We start from the raw sequence: 22081 nt of genomic DNA on the forward strand, positions 1-22081 counted from the left end.
TATGTATATCTCTATATACGCATATTTATGTATGTATGCATCAATATACACATTTAATTTAATTTGCAACATCTAACATCTATAAGGAAAAACTGCTGTATGCTTGCCTCACTACAAAGAAATTTGCACGGTGAGTGCCCTGCTCTTTATTAGGATGTAATGTTATAAAATTCTAGGTATTTACATGAAAAGGGAATAAAACATTAAGGAGAATTTCCTTTTTCTGTTTAATGCAGGGAACACCAAAGGGCCTTTTTAAAGCTCTAGAAGTGCCAAATAAATTTCCAAAAGACGTTATAATGTTTTAAACAAAGGATAACACCAACCACAAGAAAAAAAAAAAATCACAGAAACAAGGAGAAAATACATTTCCTGGCTCTGAAGCTGCTAAACATTCTGAGCCAGGAAACCTCCTTCACCGGGGCGGGGCAGGGAATGTCTGGCTCTCCTAGGACCGATTCCCTGCTAAGTCGCCCCAAGTTTTCCCTCCCTCTCTCCTCCATTCTCCGCCCCAGTCTCCAAACAGGGAAGTCACAGGAGAATGCCAACGCATACACCTGAAAGGTGTCAGAATCAGACACGGATGCGTGTTTATTTTAAATGCCCACGCACTTAAAATAGGCTGTACTTGCAGACAAACCCAAAGGATTCCAAACGACGCCTGGAAGTTCATCTTATAGACTGGGGGCCAAGCCTGTAAAAGAACAACAGTAAAACAGAGCCAGCAGGACGTTGCTTCGCTCCGAAGGGTTCGCGCGTGGCGCGCAGAGCCGATGCCCAGGCTGGGGCCAGGAGCCGGAGCCTCGAAAAGGCGCGCTGCCCCTTTAAAAGGCCGCGCATCTCCGGGCCGGCCTTCCTCCCCGGGGCTCCAGCTGTGATTGACGCTGGGCAGCGAGAGGAGGCGCCTGGCGCTAACAAAAGTCCGGCCCGCGGGCGAGCTGCGCCGGGCCGTCAGTGTTCGCTGGCTCCGGGCACCCGCAACAAGTGGCCGCCGCGCCCTCCCCGGGGAAGCCGCGGGCGCGCAGGGGCAGCCGAAGGAGGCGGCCGAGCCGCGGAGCCCAGCGGCCCGCCCGGCTCAGCGCCCACCGGAGGGAATCGGGGCGGGCGGATGGGGACCCGGCGGCGGCGGCGCGGCGAGCCTCTGGGCGGCCCCGGGGCGCGGGCTGTGCGCGGCGCTGCGCCCGCCGGCCCCCAGCGCGGATTCTAAGTGCTGCGGCTGTGCCCGGCCCCGCCTGGAGCCACCCGGGGTGCCAGGAGGGGACGCAGCACCCCCTCCCACTGGAGTGCGGGGACCTCCCCAGGCCGGAGGTCGGCCCCGGAGCGTGGGGGGGGATGTGCAGTTAACTGTCCCGTCGGGCGGGCTTTCCTCGGGCCGAGCGCGCAGGAGGTGCGCCGCAGCTATGGAGTGTCCCGGGAGACGGCGGGCATGACGGCTACAGGATGGGCGCGAACAATGGCAAACAGTACGGCAGTGAGGGTGAGTGGGCCGCCCGTCCTCAGACTCCCGGATCGCGTCCCTCCTCCCCTTTCCCTCGCCCTCCGGGCTGGGAAGGGAGGTTCTCGCCCGCGGCCGTGACGCACCCCATTTGGCACCCTGTCTGGGTCACCACCTTCGCCTTTGGCAGTGAGTGACCAATGAGTAGGTCAGGCGCCCCGAGGATGCTTTTCCGCCGTGGGGGTCTCTTTAAGCAGCTTCCCAGTTTGTCTTTGGGAAGGCTCAAGTTGCATCTCTGCTGTTTCTGAGCACATGTGCCTCAACCTTGCTTCACTGGGCATCTGGGGTTTAGGAGATGATGGTTTGGCAGATGGCGGAAGACGTTTTTGAAAAATAACTCAGTGAAAACTTTCCCGGGCCTTTGTGCTCCAGCCCCCTGGACTCTACTGTAGCAGAAAAAACTTCTGAAAGGAGAAGTTAAGTTTCCATTCTTTGCTCGCTGCCCCTGCTCTGACAGCTTCATGAAACTAAGCACCTATCAGTCCTGCGAGGCGTGGAATGGCTGGGGGCTTTGTCTGGGCTCTTTCGGGGCTGGAGATGGGCAAAGGACCATCTGTTACGTGGGGCTGGAAATTGCACAGAAATATTGCCTGTCAAGTGGGAACTTGGAAGTTGGGGAAACTTTAAACTCCACCTACTCCTAAAAGGATGATGGATGTCTGGGTTGGCTTCTCCCTCCTCTCTCCTACCTCCTCCCACTCTGCATAAAACCTTAGCGTTGTATCCGAATTAACAGCCCCTTATACGCATAAGGCAAAGGCATTTTTCTGCAGTTCAAAAGTTAAGAAGGTTTGTGTCTAGTGGTCTTGGCTGAAGAGGAGTAGAAGAGACTGGGTCAGTTTTACAGCCCGCCCCCAGGGGACAGTTGGTTACAAAGGAGGGGCCAGCGCTTGCAGACTGGTAGGAATGCAGGCTAGCTATTCAGCCTGTGGCCTGGAGGAGACTCTTATCACTCTGTTCGAAACTTTGAGGTGTGGCCACAGAATGTGGGTGTCTGTCCTCGTTTCTCAGCAGTTTTGTGAAATTACAGCAGAAACCGACCCTACAAAAACCATATCCACAAGAACCTTTTGTTTAAGTCATTCTTTTTTCCAGATCATCATGTTTTGACTTCCATTTGTGCGTGTGTGTGTGTGTGTGTGTGTGTGTGTGTGTGTGTGTGTGTGTATATTTCCTTGTCTTAGGCAGTGATTTGAGTTTTTTTTTTTTTTGAAAATTTTTTTTTAAAGTTAAAGCCTGCCTTTTTAGATAGCAAATGTGAAAATATGCCAAAAAAGATTATTGGGGAATCTGGGCCACTCCCCAAAACGTCTCAGAGTTAATATTATAAAAATGTGTGGAAAAGTAAGTGATTAAGCCTTCTTACTGAGTTATTAAAAAGGTTTCAGGATATAATTGCAGCATGTGCTTGTAAATTCTGGGTGTATGCTAGTTGAACACTGTCAGGGGAAAAAGACAGCCCAAGAGGTACATAGAATCACTGCTATGAGTTCTTTCTCGAACAGTCCCCTGCCCCCACCCCACCCCCTCCCGCCCCAGCCCTTCTAATCCTCTGCAACTTGTTCTTCTATCCCAGCATTCTCGTATTGTGCAGTGTGTGGTATATGACGACTTCCTGTCTGAACAGCAGAATTTTCAACCCTTGGGAGAGAAAAGGAGAGACAGGGAACTAATGTTCTCCAGCTGTTATCCTTAAATGCTACCTCTGCATTTTCACTTCAGCCGAAGTGAAATTTCACTGGGATCAGATTTAGATGCACTGTGGACTTTTTATAGGAAAAACCTCTTGTGCTCAGCTGATTCAAGAGGACCAATAGGAAGCTTTACAAGGTAACTGTGAGTTTTGGCTAGAGGTACACACTGTGTTTAGTTTTCATCAACTTTCTTCAAATGCATCGAGATTCCTCTGTTACAGGTGAGGAAAACAGAAATAGAAGTAACATGACCTTCTTTTTTCTTCTCTAACTCCCAGCTATACTGTGGCTCCTCCCAAATAGGGATGTAATATATGTAATGGGTTATGGTCAACTTTGTTATTCCATGGTAGACTGCAAATAACCTGCTGGGCTCAGGTGTGGCAGTACCATCTTTCTTATCTACAATGTTACATTTCAAAGAAAGTAAAAGCAGCCCCTAGACATAGTATCTTTATTATCAAAGCTGACTGAAAATTAAGACAGTTTTATAGAGTTAGTGGATTTTCTGTATGGTATATCTCAGACATAAGGAGGAAATTATCCATGAATGCATAACAATAAAATACAGTGAGAGATTTATTAAAGTAAAATAAATATGGCTTGAGAAGTACTCTGTACTTCTATATTTGAGTCCTTGTGGATGAACTGCAACCTAACTTAATACGTAGGCAAGATTGAAAACCTAACTTAGGCGTATGTACCTGTAACAATAGCTGAGGTCGGGCGCGGTGGCCCACACCTGTAATCCCACCAATTTGGGAGGCCGAGGCGGGCAGATTACTTGAGGTCAGGAGTTCAAGACCAGGCTGGCCAACATGGTGAAACCCTGTCTCTACTAAAAATACAAAAAGTATCCGGGCGTGGTGGCGCATGCCTGTAATCCCACCTACCCGGAAAGCTGAGGCAGGAGAATCGCCTGAACCCGGGAGGCGGAGGTTGCAGTGAGCTGAGATCATGCAACTGCACTCTAGCCTGGGCAACAGGACGAGACTCCGTGTCAAAAAACAAAACAAAAGAAAACAAAACAAAAGCTGAGTCTTGGCCAATCCCAGCAGCCATATTCAACCAGTCATACACTGCTGAGTGTTCAAACTGTGTTTAAATAAGGCAGACGCCAGCCTGTAACCAATCCAGCTGTTTCTGTACCTTACTTCCGATTTTTGTATGCCATTTTCCTTTTTTTGTCTATAAATCTTCTTCCACCACGTGGATGTGCTGGAGTCTCTCTGAATCCACTGTGATTCTGGGGGCTGCCTGATTTGCAAATTGTTCATTGCTCAATTAAATTCTTTAAATCCAATTCGGCTGAAGTTTTTCTTTTAATAGGTAGCTCGACTATAAAATATTAGTGTTTACGTATGTTTCAAAAATCTGCAACTGAAGTATATTTTACTTAATGACAGTTGACATCGCTGTGCAAATGTTTGTTGAATATTACAAATATTGTTGAATTATTAGAACTTTTAACACGTCAGTATTCTGTTGGTAATCTCATTTTCTTCTGCTCTTGGAAAATACCTTTTCATTAAAAACAATTATTCACGAGGCTTACCTTAGCAGATGTAATGGGGCAGAGGCTTCCAACTCAGTGTATTCCAAGGACTAGCGCTGTCCGCTTCACCTGGGAGCTTGTCAAAAATGCAAAACTACTCCATCATTTATCACATGCATGTTAAAGTTGAGAGAACTTATAGTGTAGAGTACAGAGCATTGACTTGGGAGTCTAAAAATTTAATTTCGGCATCAACTCCAGGGTGTTTGTTCTCTAAAGTGAAGAGATAAATTTCTTATTGAAATTACTTGTTATTATCTATTCCTTGAATGTGTAGTCATTCATTTCATTTTGCTCTTATAATGCTGTAAGGGACCACTTCATAGAGATTAAATGTGGAAAGACATAACTAACAGGGAAGTTAAGACTGTTATTGCCAAGAAATCAGTAAATATTCCTCCCACTTTTGTCATCCTTTTTGATCTTTCGTGTCTGTCTTACTCATGAACTCCCGCCTCCTCTTCTAATTCAACCAGTCCTGAAATCCTTGCTTTTCTCCATAGATCAAAGGTATGTGTGAATCTATAATGAGTGTTTCCAAAGCGTTTTGTTTTCCTAAATTGTTAGTGAATATTCAGGTTATTGGTCTAATTTGCAGCCCCATCTTCTAATGCTATTAGAGAGACTTGGATTTTACTCCAGGGATAAAGCTAATGTCTACGTGATTAGTATGGTCTGGTAAATTCTTTTACGGAGGGATTTTTTTGTGTGTGTATATCTTTTCTTTCATAAAGTGTAAGTCCATGTGTAGAAATCTGAAGAATAAGTTGGGGTGCTTCAAAGTCATTAGAACCATTAGCTTTGACTCCAGTTAAGCCAAATAAATCTCAGTTCAAGTAGGAAAAGAGAAGTTGCTCTCCCTGCCTTTTAAGGTTTCTGAGCCTCACCATCACTTACTTAGTGGTTTCAATGTTTTGTTTATTCTGCTTCAGCAGGTCAGAGGCAGTACCACTTGCACTGTTAACAGCTTCTTTGCAAAGCCGAGGACATTGTTGAATTGGGGCTGATGAGAGACCACAGGGAAGGGGCGAGATCCTTGGTAACTGCTGCTCTCCCAAGGGCAGTGAATTCCTTTCACCATCTCAGATCGGTGCTGTCAGATATGAGGAGAGCTAGTTGCCTGAGAGCATAAATCTTCACAAATCCATTGCCACCTCAGGAAACATATCTTGAAATTATAATAACAATGGCAGCTAACATTCAGTGAAAGCTTTCTATGTCCGGGCATAATTCTAAGGACTTGCCATGCAGCGACCCACTTCATCCTCGCAAGGATCTTATGGGGTAGTTACTTGTAGATTCCACATTTTACTAATGAGGAAACATAGGACCAGAGAGGATGATCATTTTCCCAAGGTCATTCAGTGAGTGTAGGCTGAATGGGGACCCAGGGCCAGCTCTATCTAAGCCCAGAGTCATTTATTCATTCATTCAATTTAAATATATGTTAACTTTTTACTTCCCGCTATGGGCCCGGGACTCTTAGATTCTTAGGGTAAGTCAGTAAACAGATGAAGGTCCTATCCTTGTCATTCATAAATGCTTGTGTGTATGTGAGCTTATGTGTTGGGAGGAAGGGGAACTAGGACGGCGAACACCCACACACAGTAATTCAGTAAACCATGTGGTACACTATAAGGGGCTAAGATCCCTGAATAAAGAAAATTGTCAGATTAAGATGATTGGGAATATGGGCGGAGGGTATTACATTTTAATTAGAGCAGGCACCATGAGCCTTACTGAAAAGTTGGCATTTAGATCAAGACTTGAAGGATGTGATGGGCTGAGCTTTGAGGATCCAGGTAGCATGCTGGCTGCTACTTTTAATCACTGTGATAAACTGAGGGGCATACAAGTGTCCCCCACATCCGCTGGCGATGAATTCTAAAAACCCCAGTGGATGCCTAAAACTTGGAGAATACCGAACCTGATTGCAGTCATCGGAACGTTTCTGTCCATTTCTTCCACCCGCAAATTTAATTCCGTCTTAATTAAGCACTTATCATGCATGGTGGCTCTCACTTTTACAGTTTGAGGTAAGACAGCAAAGCTAGCAGGAATTTCTTTTTCCTTGTTCACATTTTATGGATAGAATATTCATTCTTACTGTAGATCTTAGCAGCCTCAGCATACGATTTTTTTTTTTTTCCTGAAGAACTTTCAACTTTTCACTTAAAGGAAGCCCTTTATGACTTCTTGGCATATTTTAATTGCCAGCATCATTCCTCTTGCACTTTGGGGCCATTATGAAGTAGAATAAGGGTGACTTAGACACAAGCACTGCAATCCCTCCACAGTCAGTTTGATCACTGAGATGGCTATTCCATGACTCCAGGGCAGGAAGTGTCTACACTATGGAGGTACTGGACCTCCCAAGATGGTGTGAGATTTCATCGCGCTACTTGGAAATAACTCAAAATTTAAAACTTAGGAATTGTCTGTTTCTGGAAATGTTTATTTACTACTTTTGAAATACAACCATGGGTTGCTGAAACTGAACAGTAAAACTATGGATAAGGGGGGCTTCTGCACAGTTTATGCTTGTCTTAGACAGTTCAAGCTGCTATAACAAAGTGCCATGACCAGGTGACTTATTAACAACAGAAATTTGTTTCTTACAGTTCTAGAGGCTAGAATTCTGAGATTGGGGTTCCAGCATGGACAGGTTCTGGTGAGGGCCCTCTTCTGAGTTGCAGATTGCCATCTTCTCATTGTATTCTTTCATGGCTGTGAGGGAAAAAGAGCAAGCTAACTCTCTGGCCTCTTCTTTTAAGGGCACTAATCTCATTCATCAGGGTTCTACCCTTGTAACCTAATTACCTCCTACAGGCCCCACCTCCAAATGCTATCACATTGGGATTAGAGATTCAGCATATGAATTTTGGGAGGGCACAATCATTCACTCCTTTGCAAAGTGTGAGGGCATAAATTTATCATTTTGCACAAAGTATAACATTATCCGTCTTCTATAGTCAGCTATTAATACAATGCAACAGGGTCAGTCTAGCCACTGGGCATCCTAGATTCTTTGCTAATATGTTTCATCCATGTATAACACATAATTTGTGACTTCATTCAAGGGAAGGGAGGAGAAGGCCCAGGGCGTGCTCTTCAAAGGTAATATCCTATTATTGCTTTGACTACTGAATGCTGCCTGACTTATTGGATATACGCATATTGGCCTAAGATATCTCAAAAAATCACCCTGGTTCTGAGTAGAGTTAGGTGTTCATCTTTTGCCTCTAGTGACTAATTTCATTCTGATGCAAGTCAGAGATAAGTGATACTGTTCCACTATTAGTTTCAAATAAAAGCATTAGTGCAGCTAACAATACTATCTTTGGTCTAACAATGAGAAGATATTTTTCGAGATTTGGGGAATCTTTTTGTACATTTAAAACAAAACAGAAAATAGAGGTAGCTTTTCTTTTCACGTGGAAATCAACTCACATAAGCTGTCTTAACTCTCTTTGCCTTTTGAAACAATGAATTCTGGATTGATTTTGAGTATTAAGATTCACTTTTGTCCTAAGGCCATGTCCACTGGTGTCTCTGAAAGCTGCTTAGATAACTTTGCCTGGCTTTTTGGTAGAACTTTCTAGGTATTATGCATTTTAAGATGGCCTTAGGGATGTAATAAAACATGTGACAGCATCTGGAATAAAATCTAGAGTGAATAAATTTCTTGAATGGATGAAGGGAATAAATAAAGTTTAGATACTTATATACAGATGCTCCTTGACTTATGACAGGCTTATGTCCCAATAAAAAAAGTCTTAAGTCAGGTGGGGCACGGAGGCTCACTCCTATAATCCCAACACTTTGGGAGGTCAAGGCAGGGGATCACCTGAGGTCAGGAGTTCGAGACCAGCATGGCCAACATGGTGAAACCCTGTCTCTACTAAAAGTACAAAAATTAGCCAGGTGTGGTGACGGGTGCCTGTAATCCCAGCTACTCAGGAGGCTGAGGCAGGAGAATCACTTGAACCTGGGAGGTGGAGGTTGCAGTGAGCCGAGATTACACCATTGCCCTCCAACCTGGGCGACAAGAGCAAGACTCTATCTCAAAAAACATATATATCTTAAGTCAAAAATGCATTTAATACACTTAACCCACCCAACAGCATAGCTTAGCCTAGCCTACTTTAAATATTCTCAGAAGACTTACATTAGTCTTCGCTTGGGTAAAACATCTAACATCAAGCCTGTTTTATAATGAAGTACTGAATATCTTCTGTAATTTATTGAATGCTGTACTGAAAATGAAAAACAGAGTGGTTGTATGAGTACTCACAGTACAGGTTCTACTCAATGCATGGGCTTCTGCACTATGGTAAAGTTAAAAAAATCGTAAGTTGGGACATTATCTGTACCTTAGAAAATGACATTTGAAGAGCTATCATGAAGAAAATTAGACTTCAGAGTGCTGAACAAAGAATATATGTAAGTTACAAGAAGTTATATTTGGCTCCGTCTAAGGAAGATCTGTCTAGTGATTAGAGCTGCCCAAATCGTAGCTGGGCTCCCTAAGGAAAGAGTGAGCCCTCTCAAATGGGAAGGTGGTAATCACAGTGGAGGAGGTTGTGCTAGAGGTTTCTGCATTGAGTAAGGGGATGAGCTATCTGACCCTGAACCATGTTCCCTAGGAAACGTTCTATCACATGTGATTATGTTTGACGAAGGGTTATTAGTTCTAAGTCAGGCTGCTACTTTTTCTCGTCAGTACTTCTTTCTCTGTCATATTAGTTACTGATTAGAAAATACTTCCCTCACTTTTTCTGGGCTAATTATGCATGTGAGTGTATTATACATATGTGTTTATATCTATCTAAATATATTTAGATATTAATTTTGAAAATCTACCAATTTTCTTTATTTCCTTGCCTTTGGTGGGAGATAACCTGCACCAAAAATTGGATTTGATAAATGATTTCCTATTTTCAGTGCAGTAATGGATACCAACTAAACTTACAGTGTTATTGTTACTTTTATTGCTGCCCTAAAACACGTAGATCTACTAAACTTGAAGCAAGACCCTTAATTGTGTTTATGGTGAATGACTTGAATAAATTTTTTCACTTCAAGATAAGACTTTTAATTGATGTTATTGGTCAGTGATATTTGATCAGAAGCTACAGACTAGAACCATACAAAAAGGCCATCTTCCTCAGGGAGCTCTGAGGCACTTCTGTATAGCACAGGGTCTGCTGGGAGGGGCAGAGTGGCAGTTCTTCCTCCTGGTAATAAAATCAGTGTTGGCGGAACTTCCTCAGAATGTAGCTTCTTTTTTTTTTTTTTTTTCTTTTTTTTTAATTCCTGCTGTAGCTACAGAAATTCAGATCTCCTCTTTCATCTCTTCCTGCATTAATCTCTAGATACAATAAGATGTACTCTAAGGAAGTTCAGAGTCTAATTGAGAAGCTAGGCATGGAGGCCAGTGATTTCCAAACAAGATAATCTTCCTGATTCACAGAAAGACTCTACTTCCCCAGTGTGCTAAATGTGGACATGAGTGAGAAGTGGGAAGTGTGCCTAAGGATTGAGTTACCCTCTAAATAATGACAACCTTGGACAACGTCTTTAATTCCTGAAATGTCTAAAAGATATGCCTGTTTTCTAAAAACAAAACCCCAAAACCAAAAAAAAAAAAAAAAAAAGTGAGTAGCTGGGAGGAAGTAGAGTGTAGGCTCTTGGGAGAAGCTAAATATTTTGGTTAGAGATTCTCCCTGGTTATCCTCAAAATCATCATATTCCATTTCTCATATGGCTTGGTTCATGGAAGGTAATTCCTGTGGGTTCCGTGTAAGTGAGGACCATGGTGTGCTTCAGCAAAGGGGCAGAAAAACCTGGCCTGCCTGCCTGGGTGCTTCCCCAGCCTGTGTACTGCAGAGAATAATAGTGGAAGCTGGTGGGCAGCTACTTCTAAAATGTGCTAGTTAATACCCCAGAGAGGGACAGCTTTAAAACTTTTGACATGAATAATCACTGACCATCTCTGAATTTTCCTGGGTAATGAAAAACAAGCACATGGTCAGCATTTTCCCTGTTCCATAGTTGAAGAAGTGTAGACTGTTTCTGGAACTGCAAATCTCTATTACGTTGTGAATTACATGTATTCATGCTATCAATTCCTCTTTAAATTCTTAAACCAGTAACAAAATGAAAAACAGTTGTTAGCACTGCATGAACTCATAATTGTAACTGTAGAAGCCTTGAGCAATGTGTAGAAATGTTATTAAAACATTTTTTGTTTGCTACCCTTTCTGTGGTAAATTCCTTTGCTGCAGTTTCCGTGCAGATGTAGCAGTGGAAAGGGAGTCAAAATTTCTAGAGAAAAATTTCAGGAATTTCTCTGATATTTGTGGATTGGCCCTTTTGCTGCAAGTAAGCCACTTTTTGGCAAGGTGGAGAAGTCAGGAAAAGTCTACTTATATGTGAAGCTGAACCTTTTGGTTCCGTTGAGTACTGGGGTCAAGTAGTGGAAGCATCTTGGTTAAGTCCAAGACCAAGGGCAGGTCTTACACATTCCAGCTGTCAGTGGTAACTCAGACCCCGGGAAGAAGAAGAAGGTATGCAGCTGAGGGAGGGGAGGAAGAAAGAGCATAAAAATAAGGCGAGGAGAGAAGAGGACAAATTCAGGGAGATTGGGAATTAGAGCATCAATTGCCCTCTAATGTAAAAAGAACAAAATCAATGTTCTACTTAACTCTCTTTTCTTAAAAAGAAAACTTAGGGGACAAAAATGATTATTAATGGGTATTTGGTAAGCTTGGCTGTTGCCGTTTATTCCATTTTCAATCATTTTAATAATCATAGCTAGCAGTTATTGAGCACTTACTAGGTGCCACTTGCTCCCAGAGCACCTTAAGTCATTGAGGTAGTGCTAAAGACAGCCAATGAGGCTGGCACTGATGATTGATCCCACTTTACAGTTACCCACACAGAAGCTTAGATGCCGACTCCCTACCCAGGGCACAAGCTGGTGTGTGACTGAGTCACACCGGATTTCCCTATGTTTGCTCCGGAGACCACGCCCCTCCTCACCCTGCCCATCACCCTCATTTTGGTTGCAGCCCAAATCTTTCCCAATCTTTGTTTTGTTTGTGTGTTTAAAAGAGTTGCAGCGACTGAGAAGTGGCTCCCTCCAAATGACAGTTTTATGGGCTAGGTGATCAAAAAATGAAAGGCATCTTCTGAGGGAAACTTTTAACTCATTTCGCTCCCTTTCCAGAAGAAAAATTAACTGCTCATTAGGAAACAGTCTGCTGACAAATTGGCAAGTTATCCGGTGTCTGTAATAACTTTAGCATATAAAATGATGAGCATATCCTTCAGAGTTCACAGAGTGAGAGTAGAGCTGAGAGGCTGTTCTCTAGGTTCTCCAGGACATTAGTAACTTTTAATTGATCTTTGCGCTGGAACAGCCCTTTACCTGGGGTAGCCTTTGTGCCTACACACAAGCAAAAGCTCATGGAGGGCTGAGAAGAGTGTACACATTTAACTTCTATTCTAAATAGCTGAGAGTTTATACCTTATATTTTCCTCTGGTTTCAAAGCTACAAATTTAGAACAGCAGATGCTGTGGGGAATTATCTCAACATATATAGGAGAATTTGCCCTTCTTTCTCACCAGTCCCTGGCCCAGGCTTCTCCATGATTATGTCTGTGAAATTGCTTTGTAAATTATAAGGCATTTCAGGAATTAATCTCATTTATCATCACAGGAATGGTGGGAGGGGCATCTATCATTATCGTCAGTTTATAGGTGAGGAAACTGAGGTCTTGGCAGATGAAAATAGGGACCTGCAAAGAACAATGGGGATCCTTTCATCACTTTTGCAGCTCTATTAGGAATAGAGAAGTCTGGGTCCTTATTGGTCATCTCAAAATACAGGGCCACAACCCAGAAGTGCAGCTTTGAAGTGGTAAATTATTATGAGAATGCAGAGTGACTTACTATAAGACAAAAGATCATGACAAAATGACATTATTCATTAGAGTACACTTCCTGGTTAAAACAACTCAGCAGGGGCTCCCTCCTCTGCAAAACTCTGTTTGGGACATTAAGAGAAAGTTATTTTACTATTGGGAATATCAGAGAATCAGCTCTAAAACTGGGGACCCTCAGCATCACCGGAGTCTTTATTCTCTTCAGTCTTCTCCTATCCTTTGTTGTTGAATAACTGCATTTCACAGAGGTCTTTGGAAGTGTTTAGGTCCTGGGGTAAGCCCTTTAGGATGAGTTGATATCAGAACTCATTGCTTTTCTATCACTGTTGAATAGAAATCCATCTTACTCATTTGGTCTTTAATTGCTTTACTTTCCATTCACTATCCTCTAGTTTAATCTCTATTTCTTTTACTGTTTTCTATTCTTTTGTGTTTATTCATAGCTCATCCTTCCATATATGCATACTCATGTGATTATGACCCTCCTCACACTGTAGGTCTTCAATATAGTTTTGTTAAACGAATAAATAAGGATGGATCTATAGCCACGATCTTTATTGAGTCTAGGAAAAAACCCTATGAATAGTCGCGTCATATTTTCTGGGAACCTTTCTTAAACTTGGACATTTTATCCTCGTAAAAAGAAGTTTCTCTGGACATATGTCTTTTTCTGAGGATATTCTAGTTTGGAACTTTATTTTTATCAACATAATTACATCCTCTTATAGATGAAAATAGTTTTGCTTGTATATTTAAGGAAAAATGAATTATGTGTTTTTAAGAATTGCTGAAGACAGTTGCTGAAGACTCTTCAGCCTCACCCATTTGCAGTATTGTTGACCTAACTATTTTCAATGATCAGTATTGAGTAGAATCTACTATGTATTTTTTATTGAAAATTATGTTGTTTTGTAGTATTTGTTTTATCTGACTTGGAAATTGGGTTTATATGGAAACTTCAGTCAATCATTAATCTAGAAAAGATTTGTTCTTTAAATTAATAAAATATTTCTTTGTCTTAATGTTCTTTCTCTGTGTTAAGGAGTCTTAGGCTTATGAATCCTTTTAGATTCATATTGATCAAATGTGGCTTTGCAGCTCTAGTTTTATCCTTTTGTTTTACAAAACACAGAAAAATATTGTGTGTGTCTGGTGTGATTGGAATGATGTCTAGTAGATCTGCCTCTAGCTGCAGCTGCACACATTGCTAAAATCAGAAGCAAAATAACTAATGTAAGAAAAAAAAGAAACAATATTGACCTGTAATATGTATGGACACGCACACATACATGAGAATAAATTTAAATAACCCTTTCCTAGAAATTGAGCAAACTCCGTTGTTTTCATTTTTTTTTTCTATCTGTGGTAAGAAGTACAGTATCTTTCTAAAAGGAATTTAAGAAGTACAATTAAAGTGAAAGTGTTATTTGTGTCTTTAATAACATGATATCCATTAGAGAAACAGCTTCAGATAAAGGATCACCATAATAATCAAGCTAGAGAAGAAGAAAATAGCCCAAAATGTGAGCCTTTGGAGTTGGAACTTGAGGTGAAGGCAACTGCCTTGTGAACAGAGGACTTGGAATGGCTGCATTGAAGGAATCATTCTGTGATGTGGTGTCTGCCTGCAGCTGTATGTTTTAGTTTGTTTCCTGCATGTATGTTCAGATCAGATGGATGGATGTGATGTCTCATTGGTGGAGGGGATTTTACTCTGCATGACACAAGCCTGGGTGACCTTCATTTTGAAGTGCCAGATGTCAGTGCAGATTCATAGGCAACATTCATATTTGTTTTTTTAGTTTTTATTTTTAAAGATCAACAGCTGCTCCACTGGTCAAAAAGATTTATGTAGCCTCATTTGGATAATGTATATTGTGCATACAGCTCTGAAATAAATTTCAAGAAATGACATTTCTGTTCCGAATAACATACTTTTCACATTTTATTTTGCATCCACTTTGCTTATTTAATTATATTTTAATACTTTTCTCTCGGTTTTTTTTCTCTCTCTTGAAAGACCTCTCCTGTTGATTACCCTGCAAGCCTGTTTGGAGAGGCAGTATTTCCTTGGGGAGTCTTTCTGCACTCCTAAAGCCATAAGGACATGAACTGAGCAATAAAAAACCAATTCTCTCCCTTTGGTTGTGCTTCAAATAGTCATTTCTTTGATACTGACTAATAAAAACAGGAAAAGGATCATTTGAAAATGCTTTGGTTGGGGTTGCCTTACTTCCAATAAGGAAAATTGCCTCACAAGGGGGAGCATGGGTAATAAAGATACAAGTAACTGAATAATTGTATTCAATCTAATGTTGAAATTCCCAAGTTGCTGCCTGCAAATCTAATTTAATCTTGGGATAGCTGTGCGTTCACTGTAGTGTGTAGATTTAAATTTTGCTGTCGCTGAAGATCATCTCTGCGTTCAACAAAGATGAACTTACAAATGCTACTGGAGATTTTTGATGGCCCTCCCCTGTTAGGAATACTTGTAAGCTTTGTGGTAGGTAACAAAATGGGACATTGACCAAGAATGAAATACTGAGTAGAATTATGGATGTTATAGTGGTGAAGATGACCTTAGAGCACCTTCCAGACAAAGAGGTTGAGGCGCAAAGAAATAAAACAGCTTTGCTAAGGTCATACAGATAGCAAGGCTTTGGGATACTAAAATTGATTTTCTTAGTCTAGCTGTGTTTCATTGTAATCCATTTCTCTCTTCCCCATAATACTTCTCCCATTTTTTTCCTTACTTCCAGAAGATTTGAGATGAATAGAGTGGCTGCCCTACTTGTCTGTACAGATGGCCCCTTCAGGACTGACATGTCCCTGCCCCCGGCTGCACTGTGTTAGCCACTGAAGGTTTACAGCCCAGTCCCTCTCCAGAAATTACTCTCATCCAAGACAGGGAGGTTGAGGGAGTGGGGAGCCACATGCAGTGATTAGTTTAGGCAGGGGTACAATTTGGGACAATTCTGAAGGGTCATTTTGGGTCCAGAGCGCCCCATGGAGTTTGCAGAGTCCCGTGTTGCAACTACATCATACACCACCTTCTCTCTGTCCAGTTTGCCTTCTCTCCTTGCCTTTCATAAGGTGATCTCAAGGGTGTTTTCCAATCAACCACCTGCACTCAGACCATCTCAGAGGCTGTTTGCAAGGAACCCAACATAAGACAGCAAAGAAATTGGAACAGGATGCCGTTTTGGCAGTGGCCACGGATGGACAGGATGCCACTGTTAAGCAAGTCATCTTCTTCCTGGGAATCTCAGCCATTCTTAAAGGGGAGCCTTCAGCTGACAGTTAAGAGACATGCACTGGTTTTCTGTTAGGGGACCTAGTCTAATTCTTTCATCTTATAGATGAGGAAATCAAATTCTGTGCACTAAAGTGACTTGACCAATAGCACACAGCTAGTTGGCAAAAGAACAAAAAACAAGATTACAGTTCCTGGCTGCTGCCATTGGTGCTGTTTTTGAAGAGCCATCATGGAGTTTTTTCAGAGTTGTTCTGCTACTATAACTCAGAATTGACTGCAGATGGGTCTAGAGACCATTTGCCTGATCCGTTTGCTCAACTCTGGTGTGGAAAACAGATATCTCAATCATTCCTCCATGGTCCTGTTTTACTGATTGTCTGCTGTGCTTTGAAGAATGATCTCTGAAGCTCACAATAGTCGGTGAGTATTCAGTAGAATATGGAAGAAAAAATAGTGAAGAAGCAGCAGATGGTTATACTTGTTATTGTCTGAAATCAGCATTTCGTGTTGCTGGTTATTAAGAGTATTGGGGAATATGCAATGCTTATTAAATGAGGGACCAATGGCAAGTACAGATTCATTAGGTGGAGGAAACATGCAGGAGTGAGTTGAATCATAAGCAAGATGAAAAATGACTACAAATTAATATGTACTCTCATGATTATACTAGTTTGTTAGTCATTTTATTACACTCAAATAACATTCCACTGAGATTATCAAATTACTATAAGCTCAGAATCACTATGATACTGAGAAATTTGGAATTAATTGAAAAACAGATGATTAGCTTATTATTATCACTACTACAGGGATCCAGGTTTTATATAGTTTCCTTGGCATAATTAACCAGCTACTACTTTAGAAAACCTTCTTAGACTTCCATTGTAAATTAACTCAAAATTGTCTGTAAATTAACTCAAAATTTATTTTATTTGATACACAGAGTTCTGTGTGCCAGATTCTCTTTCTTTCAGTCTGCTCTTCTATATTTACTCTATACTCAGGCCAAACAAGGAAACTCATTGTTCCCTAAACATACCTTTTATTTTCCTAAATTTGTGTTTTGTATCATGCTGTATTTTTTCTTGGAATATTCTTTCCATGTGATTACCCATCATGGTATACTCGATTCAAACTCAATTCAATGTTAACACTTTAAAATGAGATTTTCTTTGGTTTCCCTTAGATATGTCTGTTTAAAATACTAAACTTCGTACTTTGAGAAAATATATCAGGTGGTCCTAACTGCATTCACTATGTCTTCCCTCTGAACTACCATGGCAGTTTATTTGTATGGGATTTTTATGTCTTACTTTGCATATAGTTACTTGCATGTCTTTAATTCAATATATTTGTAGATATCCATGTGCCAGAGTCTATTCTAGATTGATATGGTTTGGCTGTGACCCCACCCAAATTTCATCTTGAATTGTAGTTCCCATAATCCTCCCACATGTGGTGGGAGGGACCTCGTGGGAGGTGATTGAATCGTGTGGGTGGTTACCCTCATGCTGCTGTTCTCGTGACAGTGAGTGAGTTCTCACGAGATCTGACGGTTTTATAAGGAGCTTTTGCCCCTTTTCGCCGGCATTTCTGCTTGCTGCTGCCACGTGAGGAAGGACACATTTGCTTCCTCTTCTGCCATGATTGTGAGTTTCCTGAGGCCTCCCCAGCTATGCTGAACTGTGAGTCAGTTAAACCTCTTTCCTTTATAAATTACCTAGTCTTGGGTATGTCTTTATTAGCAGTGTGAGAACGGACTAATACATAGATATTGGGTTTTTTATTTTTTATTTTTATTTTTATTTTTATTTTTTGAGGCAGAGTCTCGCTCTGTCGCCCAGGCTGGAGTGCAGTGGCGTGATCTTGGCTCACTGCAAGCTCTGCCTCCCGGGTTCACGCCATTCTCCTGCCTCAGCCTTCTGAATAGCTGGGACCACAGTCGCCTGCCACCACACCCGGCTAACGTTTTGTATTTTTAGTAGAGATGGGGTTTCACTGTGTTAGCCAGGATGGTCTCGATCATATTGGGGGTTTTATAAAATAAGGAGTTGTTTTTGACTTAAGGGGCCCACAGTCTGGTGGGTAGAAACTAATAAAGTACTGGAGGAACCATAGATGGTAAACTAAAGCATTCAGTGAGAGACACCAGCCTGGCCGTGGTGAGCTTTGGCTGTGGGTGTTTACAAGGACTTTCTATCTGACTGTACCTAGAACTGAATCTGGGAAGAGTAAGAGCTTGCCAGGTGAGGCTGGGAAGGCAGTGGGGGAACAACATGAGGTGAGACAAGGAGGTGGGAACCAGTCATAGGCTCTTTGGGGAGGAAAGGGTGATGTGAGCTGAGCGTCACACCTGGAGAGGCAGACAGGTTCAAGTGATGATGAAGGCAAAATGAAGGCAGGTGGATGGTAGGAGAGTCCGTGGCAAATGTTTAGCAAGGGGAGCCTTGAATAGATTTAGAAAGGTCACTGAAGAGGCATGTGGATTACAGAAGTTATGGGGGACCCTTCTCCACTCCTTATATTTACTTCCACATGAAGGACCATCATTAATTTAACTCACAGCCTGGAGTACTTACCTCATTTGTGAATTTGGGAGGAAAAAAATTGATATCTCAGCTTTATCCTGTTTTCCTCTTGGGAGGGAGCTCCCCATGGGGGAGCTCTTCTGCCCATGGGTAGACTAGCGTTGGCGTCTTGCTACTGACAGGTTCAGTTTTTGTGTGTGTGTGTTTGTTTTTGTTGTTGTTGTTGTTCTTTTTGAGACAAGGCCTCGCTCTGTCACCCAGGTTGGAATGCAGTGGCGTGATCTCGGCTCGCTGCAACCTCTGCCTCCTGAGTTTAAGTGATTCTCCTGCCTCAGCCCCCTGAGTAGCTGGGATTACAGGCCCGCACCACCATGCCTGGCTAATTTTTGTATTTTTAGTAGAGACGGGGTTTCACCATGTTGGCCAGGCTAGTCTGGAGCTCTTGACCTCAAGTGATCCACCTGCCTCGGCCTCCCAAAGTGCTGGTATTACAGACATGAGCCACCATGCCCAGCCACAGGTTCAGTTTTAGCTACTTTGCTGTAGACCTAAAACCACAACCTTCATACTAGACTCACCAGAAGTGAAGGTACTATTTTCCTTTCTACCTGCCACTTCTTTTTATTATTTCCTCAGTTTGTTTTGGATCTGGCAGGGGAAGGGGGATGCTATTCGTGAGCCCCCTCGACACCCTTGTAGCGATGTGCAATGGGAGGTAGGAAGGGCAGCTCACGGGGAGCAAGAGAACGCTTGAATTGTGGCTGGGATATAATGCCTGAAGAGGAGGGTGAGGCTTTCAGGGAAGAAATGAAGGTAGAAGCTACAGGACTTGGTAACGAATTGGCTGAAGGGATTGAGAAGATGGAAAATTCTAGAGGTCTGCATCCTCCTGTAGAGGACTTTGGCTTGGGCAATTAGGTGCCACATTGGCTCCTGCACCTGAACTATCTGTTTGACCTGAGTTTCCCTTGAGTTGGTTGTCGAGGCTGGGAGAGTGAATCAGGCCCTTCATCTCTCCTTGAGACATCCCACCCAGGATCTGAGAGGATTTTTCAGGGACCGATACACTTGGGCATTTGTTCATCTAAATTGTTCATTCCTTTCTTAATTCCTTTGGCTTGCACATATTTATTAATGTCCTTCTATGTGTCAGCACTTGTTTGGCCCGCCCACGAGAAACAGTGACGAATGAGACGTTTACTTGTTCCTAGGAACTTGCAGTCCGGTGAGGAAGCCAGAAGAGCATACAGTGGGAGTTGCTGTTTAAACAACTTCAGAGCCAACCAGCATGAGTTAGAATCTGGGCCCTGCAGCGGAGCGCGGTGGCTCATGCCTGTAATCCTGGCACTTTGGGAGGCTGAGGTGGGCAGATCACCTGAGGTCAGGAGTTCAAGACCTGCTTGGCCAACATAGTGAAACCCTGTCTCTACTAAAAATGCAAAAATTACCTGGGCGTGGTGGCGTGTGCCTGTAATTCCAGCTACCTGAGAGGCTGAGGCCAGAGAATCGCTGGAACCTGGGAGGTGGAAGCTGCAGTGAGCCGAGATCGTGCCACTGCACTCCAGCCTGGGTGACAGAGCAAGACTCCATCTCAAAAAAAAAAAAAAAAAAAAAAAAAAAGAATCTGGGCCCTGCTACTTCCAAGACTGGCTGTCTCACCAAAGTCTCCTTTGTAAAGTAGTGAAGTTGGTATCAACCTCAAATTCTTACTTTGCACTATTTTTAAATTCTCCTGATGTGGTCCAGTAAACTAGTGAGTTGGCTTATGAACATATTCTGCCAGAGACTTAGAAAACTGAAAAAAAAAAAGAATCCTTGTTGAAATTAATTTTTGAGACAGGAACTTCCTGTCTATAGCTCAAAGAAGTTGTCACAGGAGAGCAAAGTTATGCTCTATTTCTTCCTCTTTTGGAGAATCCCTTCAGATCACCATTTGACGGAAGGAAGTTAGAATGTGACTTATTTTTTGTGAAGTTTTCCTTTGTGGGTACTAATTGCATGAAAGATCTGAGAAAGTTTGAGCTACCCTTATGGCAAATTTGGACATTCCTAGAAGGAGGAGAAATAGTGTATTGGTGTAATTTGAAGACAGACCTGGTGGTAATGGAAGTAGCACTCTGGTTAGTAGTTTCCTATTCCCATTTTGTTACAGGAAAGGAGTCCGGATCCAGACCCTAAGAGAAGGTTCTTGGATCTCGCACAAGAAAGAATTCAGGGCAAGTCCATACATTAAAGTGAAAGCAAGTTTATTAAGAAAGTAGATGAGTAAAAGAATGGTACTCCATAGACAGGGCAGCCCTGAGGACTCCTGGTTGCCTATTTTTATGGTTATTTCTTGATGATATGCTAAACAAGTGGTGGATTATTCATGCCTCCCCTTTTTAGTCCATATAGGGTAACTTCTTGTTGTTGCCATGGCATTTGTAAACTGTCCTGGTTGGGGGAGTGTAGCATAGCTGGTGGGAGTGTAGCAGTGAGAACAACCAGAGGTCACTCTTGTGGCCATCTTGGTTTTGGTGGGTTTTGGCCGGCTTCCTTACTGCAACCTATTTTATCAGTAAGGTCTTTGTGACCTGTATCTTGTGCTGACCTCCTGTCTCATCCTGTGACTTAGAATGCCTTAACCGTCTGGGAGTGCAGCCCAGTAGGGTTCAGCCTTGTTTTACCCAGCTCCTATTCAAGATGGAGTTGCCCTGGTTCACACGCCTCTAACAGTTTCATACCGTAATGAACTTTTTAATAGTTCTAAAGTTGGTGGGGGAGAATTTCATTGTTCTGGGAGTCCTCAATTCAGTGGGAAATAGAATTGTATTTATATTGTGGGTTTGTGTGTGTATGGTTTATATGTACATGTGCACTATTTCAGTAGTCACAAGATCAAATTACATGCTATATGCCAGATTCTGGCACATTTATATCCTGTAGTTTTAGTTAGTTCACTAAATCCAACACTTCCAAAATCGAAAAAGCCGAATTAAAAGGTGGTACATAAGTAGTGATCAAGTTTCCTAATGGGAAATATTTCCGATATTTGCTTTATTTAAAATTACCTTTATTTAGCAAAGAACAAAAATGCCTCAGTTTTTTCCTACCAGTTATGTTTTTTCTGTAAATTGAAAGAAATACAATATCCTTCTGCAAGGAATTTAAAAAATACAATTAAAATTAAAGTGTCATTTGTTTATTTAATAATCTGGTCCTGTCCTCCAGGGGTTGTGGCATGCTTTCATTTGTATCAGAGAAACCTAAGTTTTAAAGCAGGACAGACATCTATAAATGACCTAGTTCAGTACTCTTGTTTTGGGGACTAACAAGAAGCCCAGGTACCGAAGGCATGAAAGAGTTTTGCAAAATCCCGTATGAGTTACAACAGACAGCGTAGTTGATAAGAGCAGACTTGGATGCCAGACTTCCCAGGATTCAAACTAGCTGGACTGATTGCTAGTTGCCCGATCTTATGCAAGTTTCTTAACCTGTCTGTGCCTCAATTTTTGCATCTGGAAAAGGGAGTCAAAAGCAGTTCTTCCCTCTAAGAGTTGTCAGGGGGGTGAATTGAATTAGTAAATACAAAGTTATAATGCCTGGCACATAACAAACACTGCT

General features: G+C 42.2%; 1 protein-coding gene across 1 annotated transcript in view; it reads left to right on the forward strand.

The window, feature by feature from the left end:
- Nucleotides 1-942: 942 nt before the first annotated feature.
- FBXL7 (F-box and leucine rich repeat protein 7) overlaps nucleotides 943-22081 on the forward strand; it is a 438367-nt gene continuing 417228 nt past the window's right edge. Inside the window, exon 1 of the mRNA XM_003263173.2 lies at nucleotides 943-1477. Within this exon, the coding sequence (XP_003263221.1) occupies nucleotides 1441-1477 (37 nt within the window). The 5' untranslated portion in view covers nucleotides 943-1440. The remainder of the gene's footprint in view (nucleotides 1478-22081) is intronic.

Source organism: Nomascus leucogenys, chromosome 6 (assembly GCF_006542625.1).
Source record: "Nomascus leucogenys isolate Asia chromosome 6, Asia_NLE_v1, whole genome shotgun sequence".
NCBI lineage: Eukaryota > Metazoa > Chordata > Mammalia > Primates > Hylobatidae > Nomascus > Nomascus leucogenys.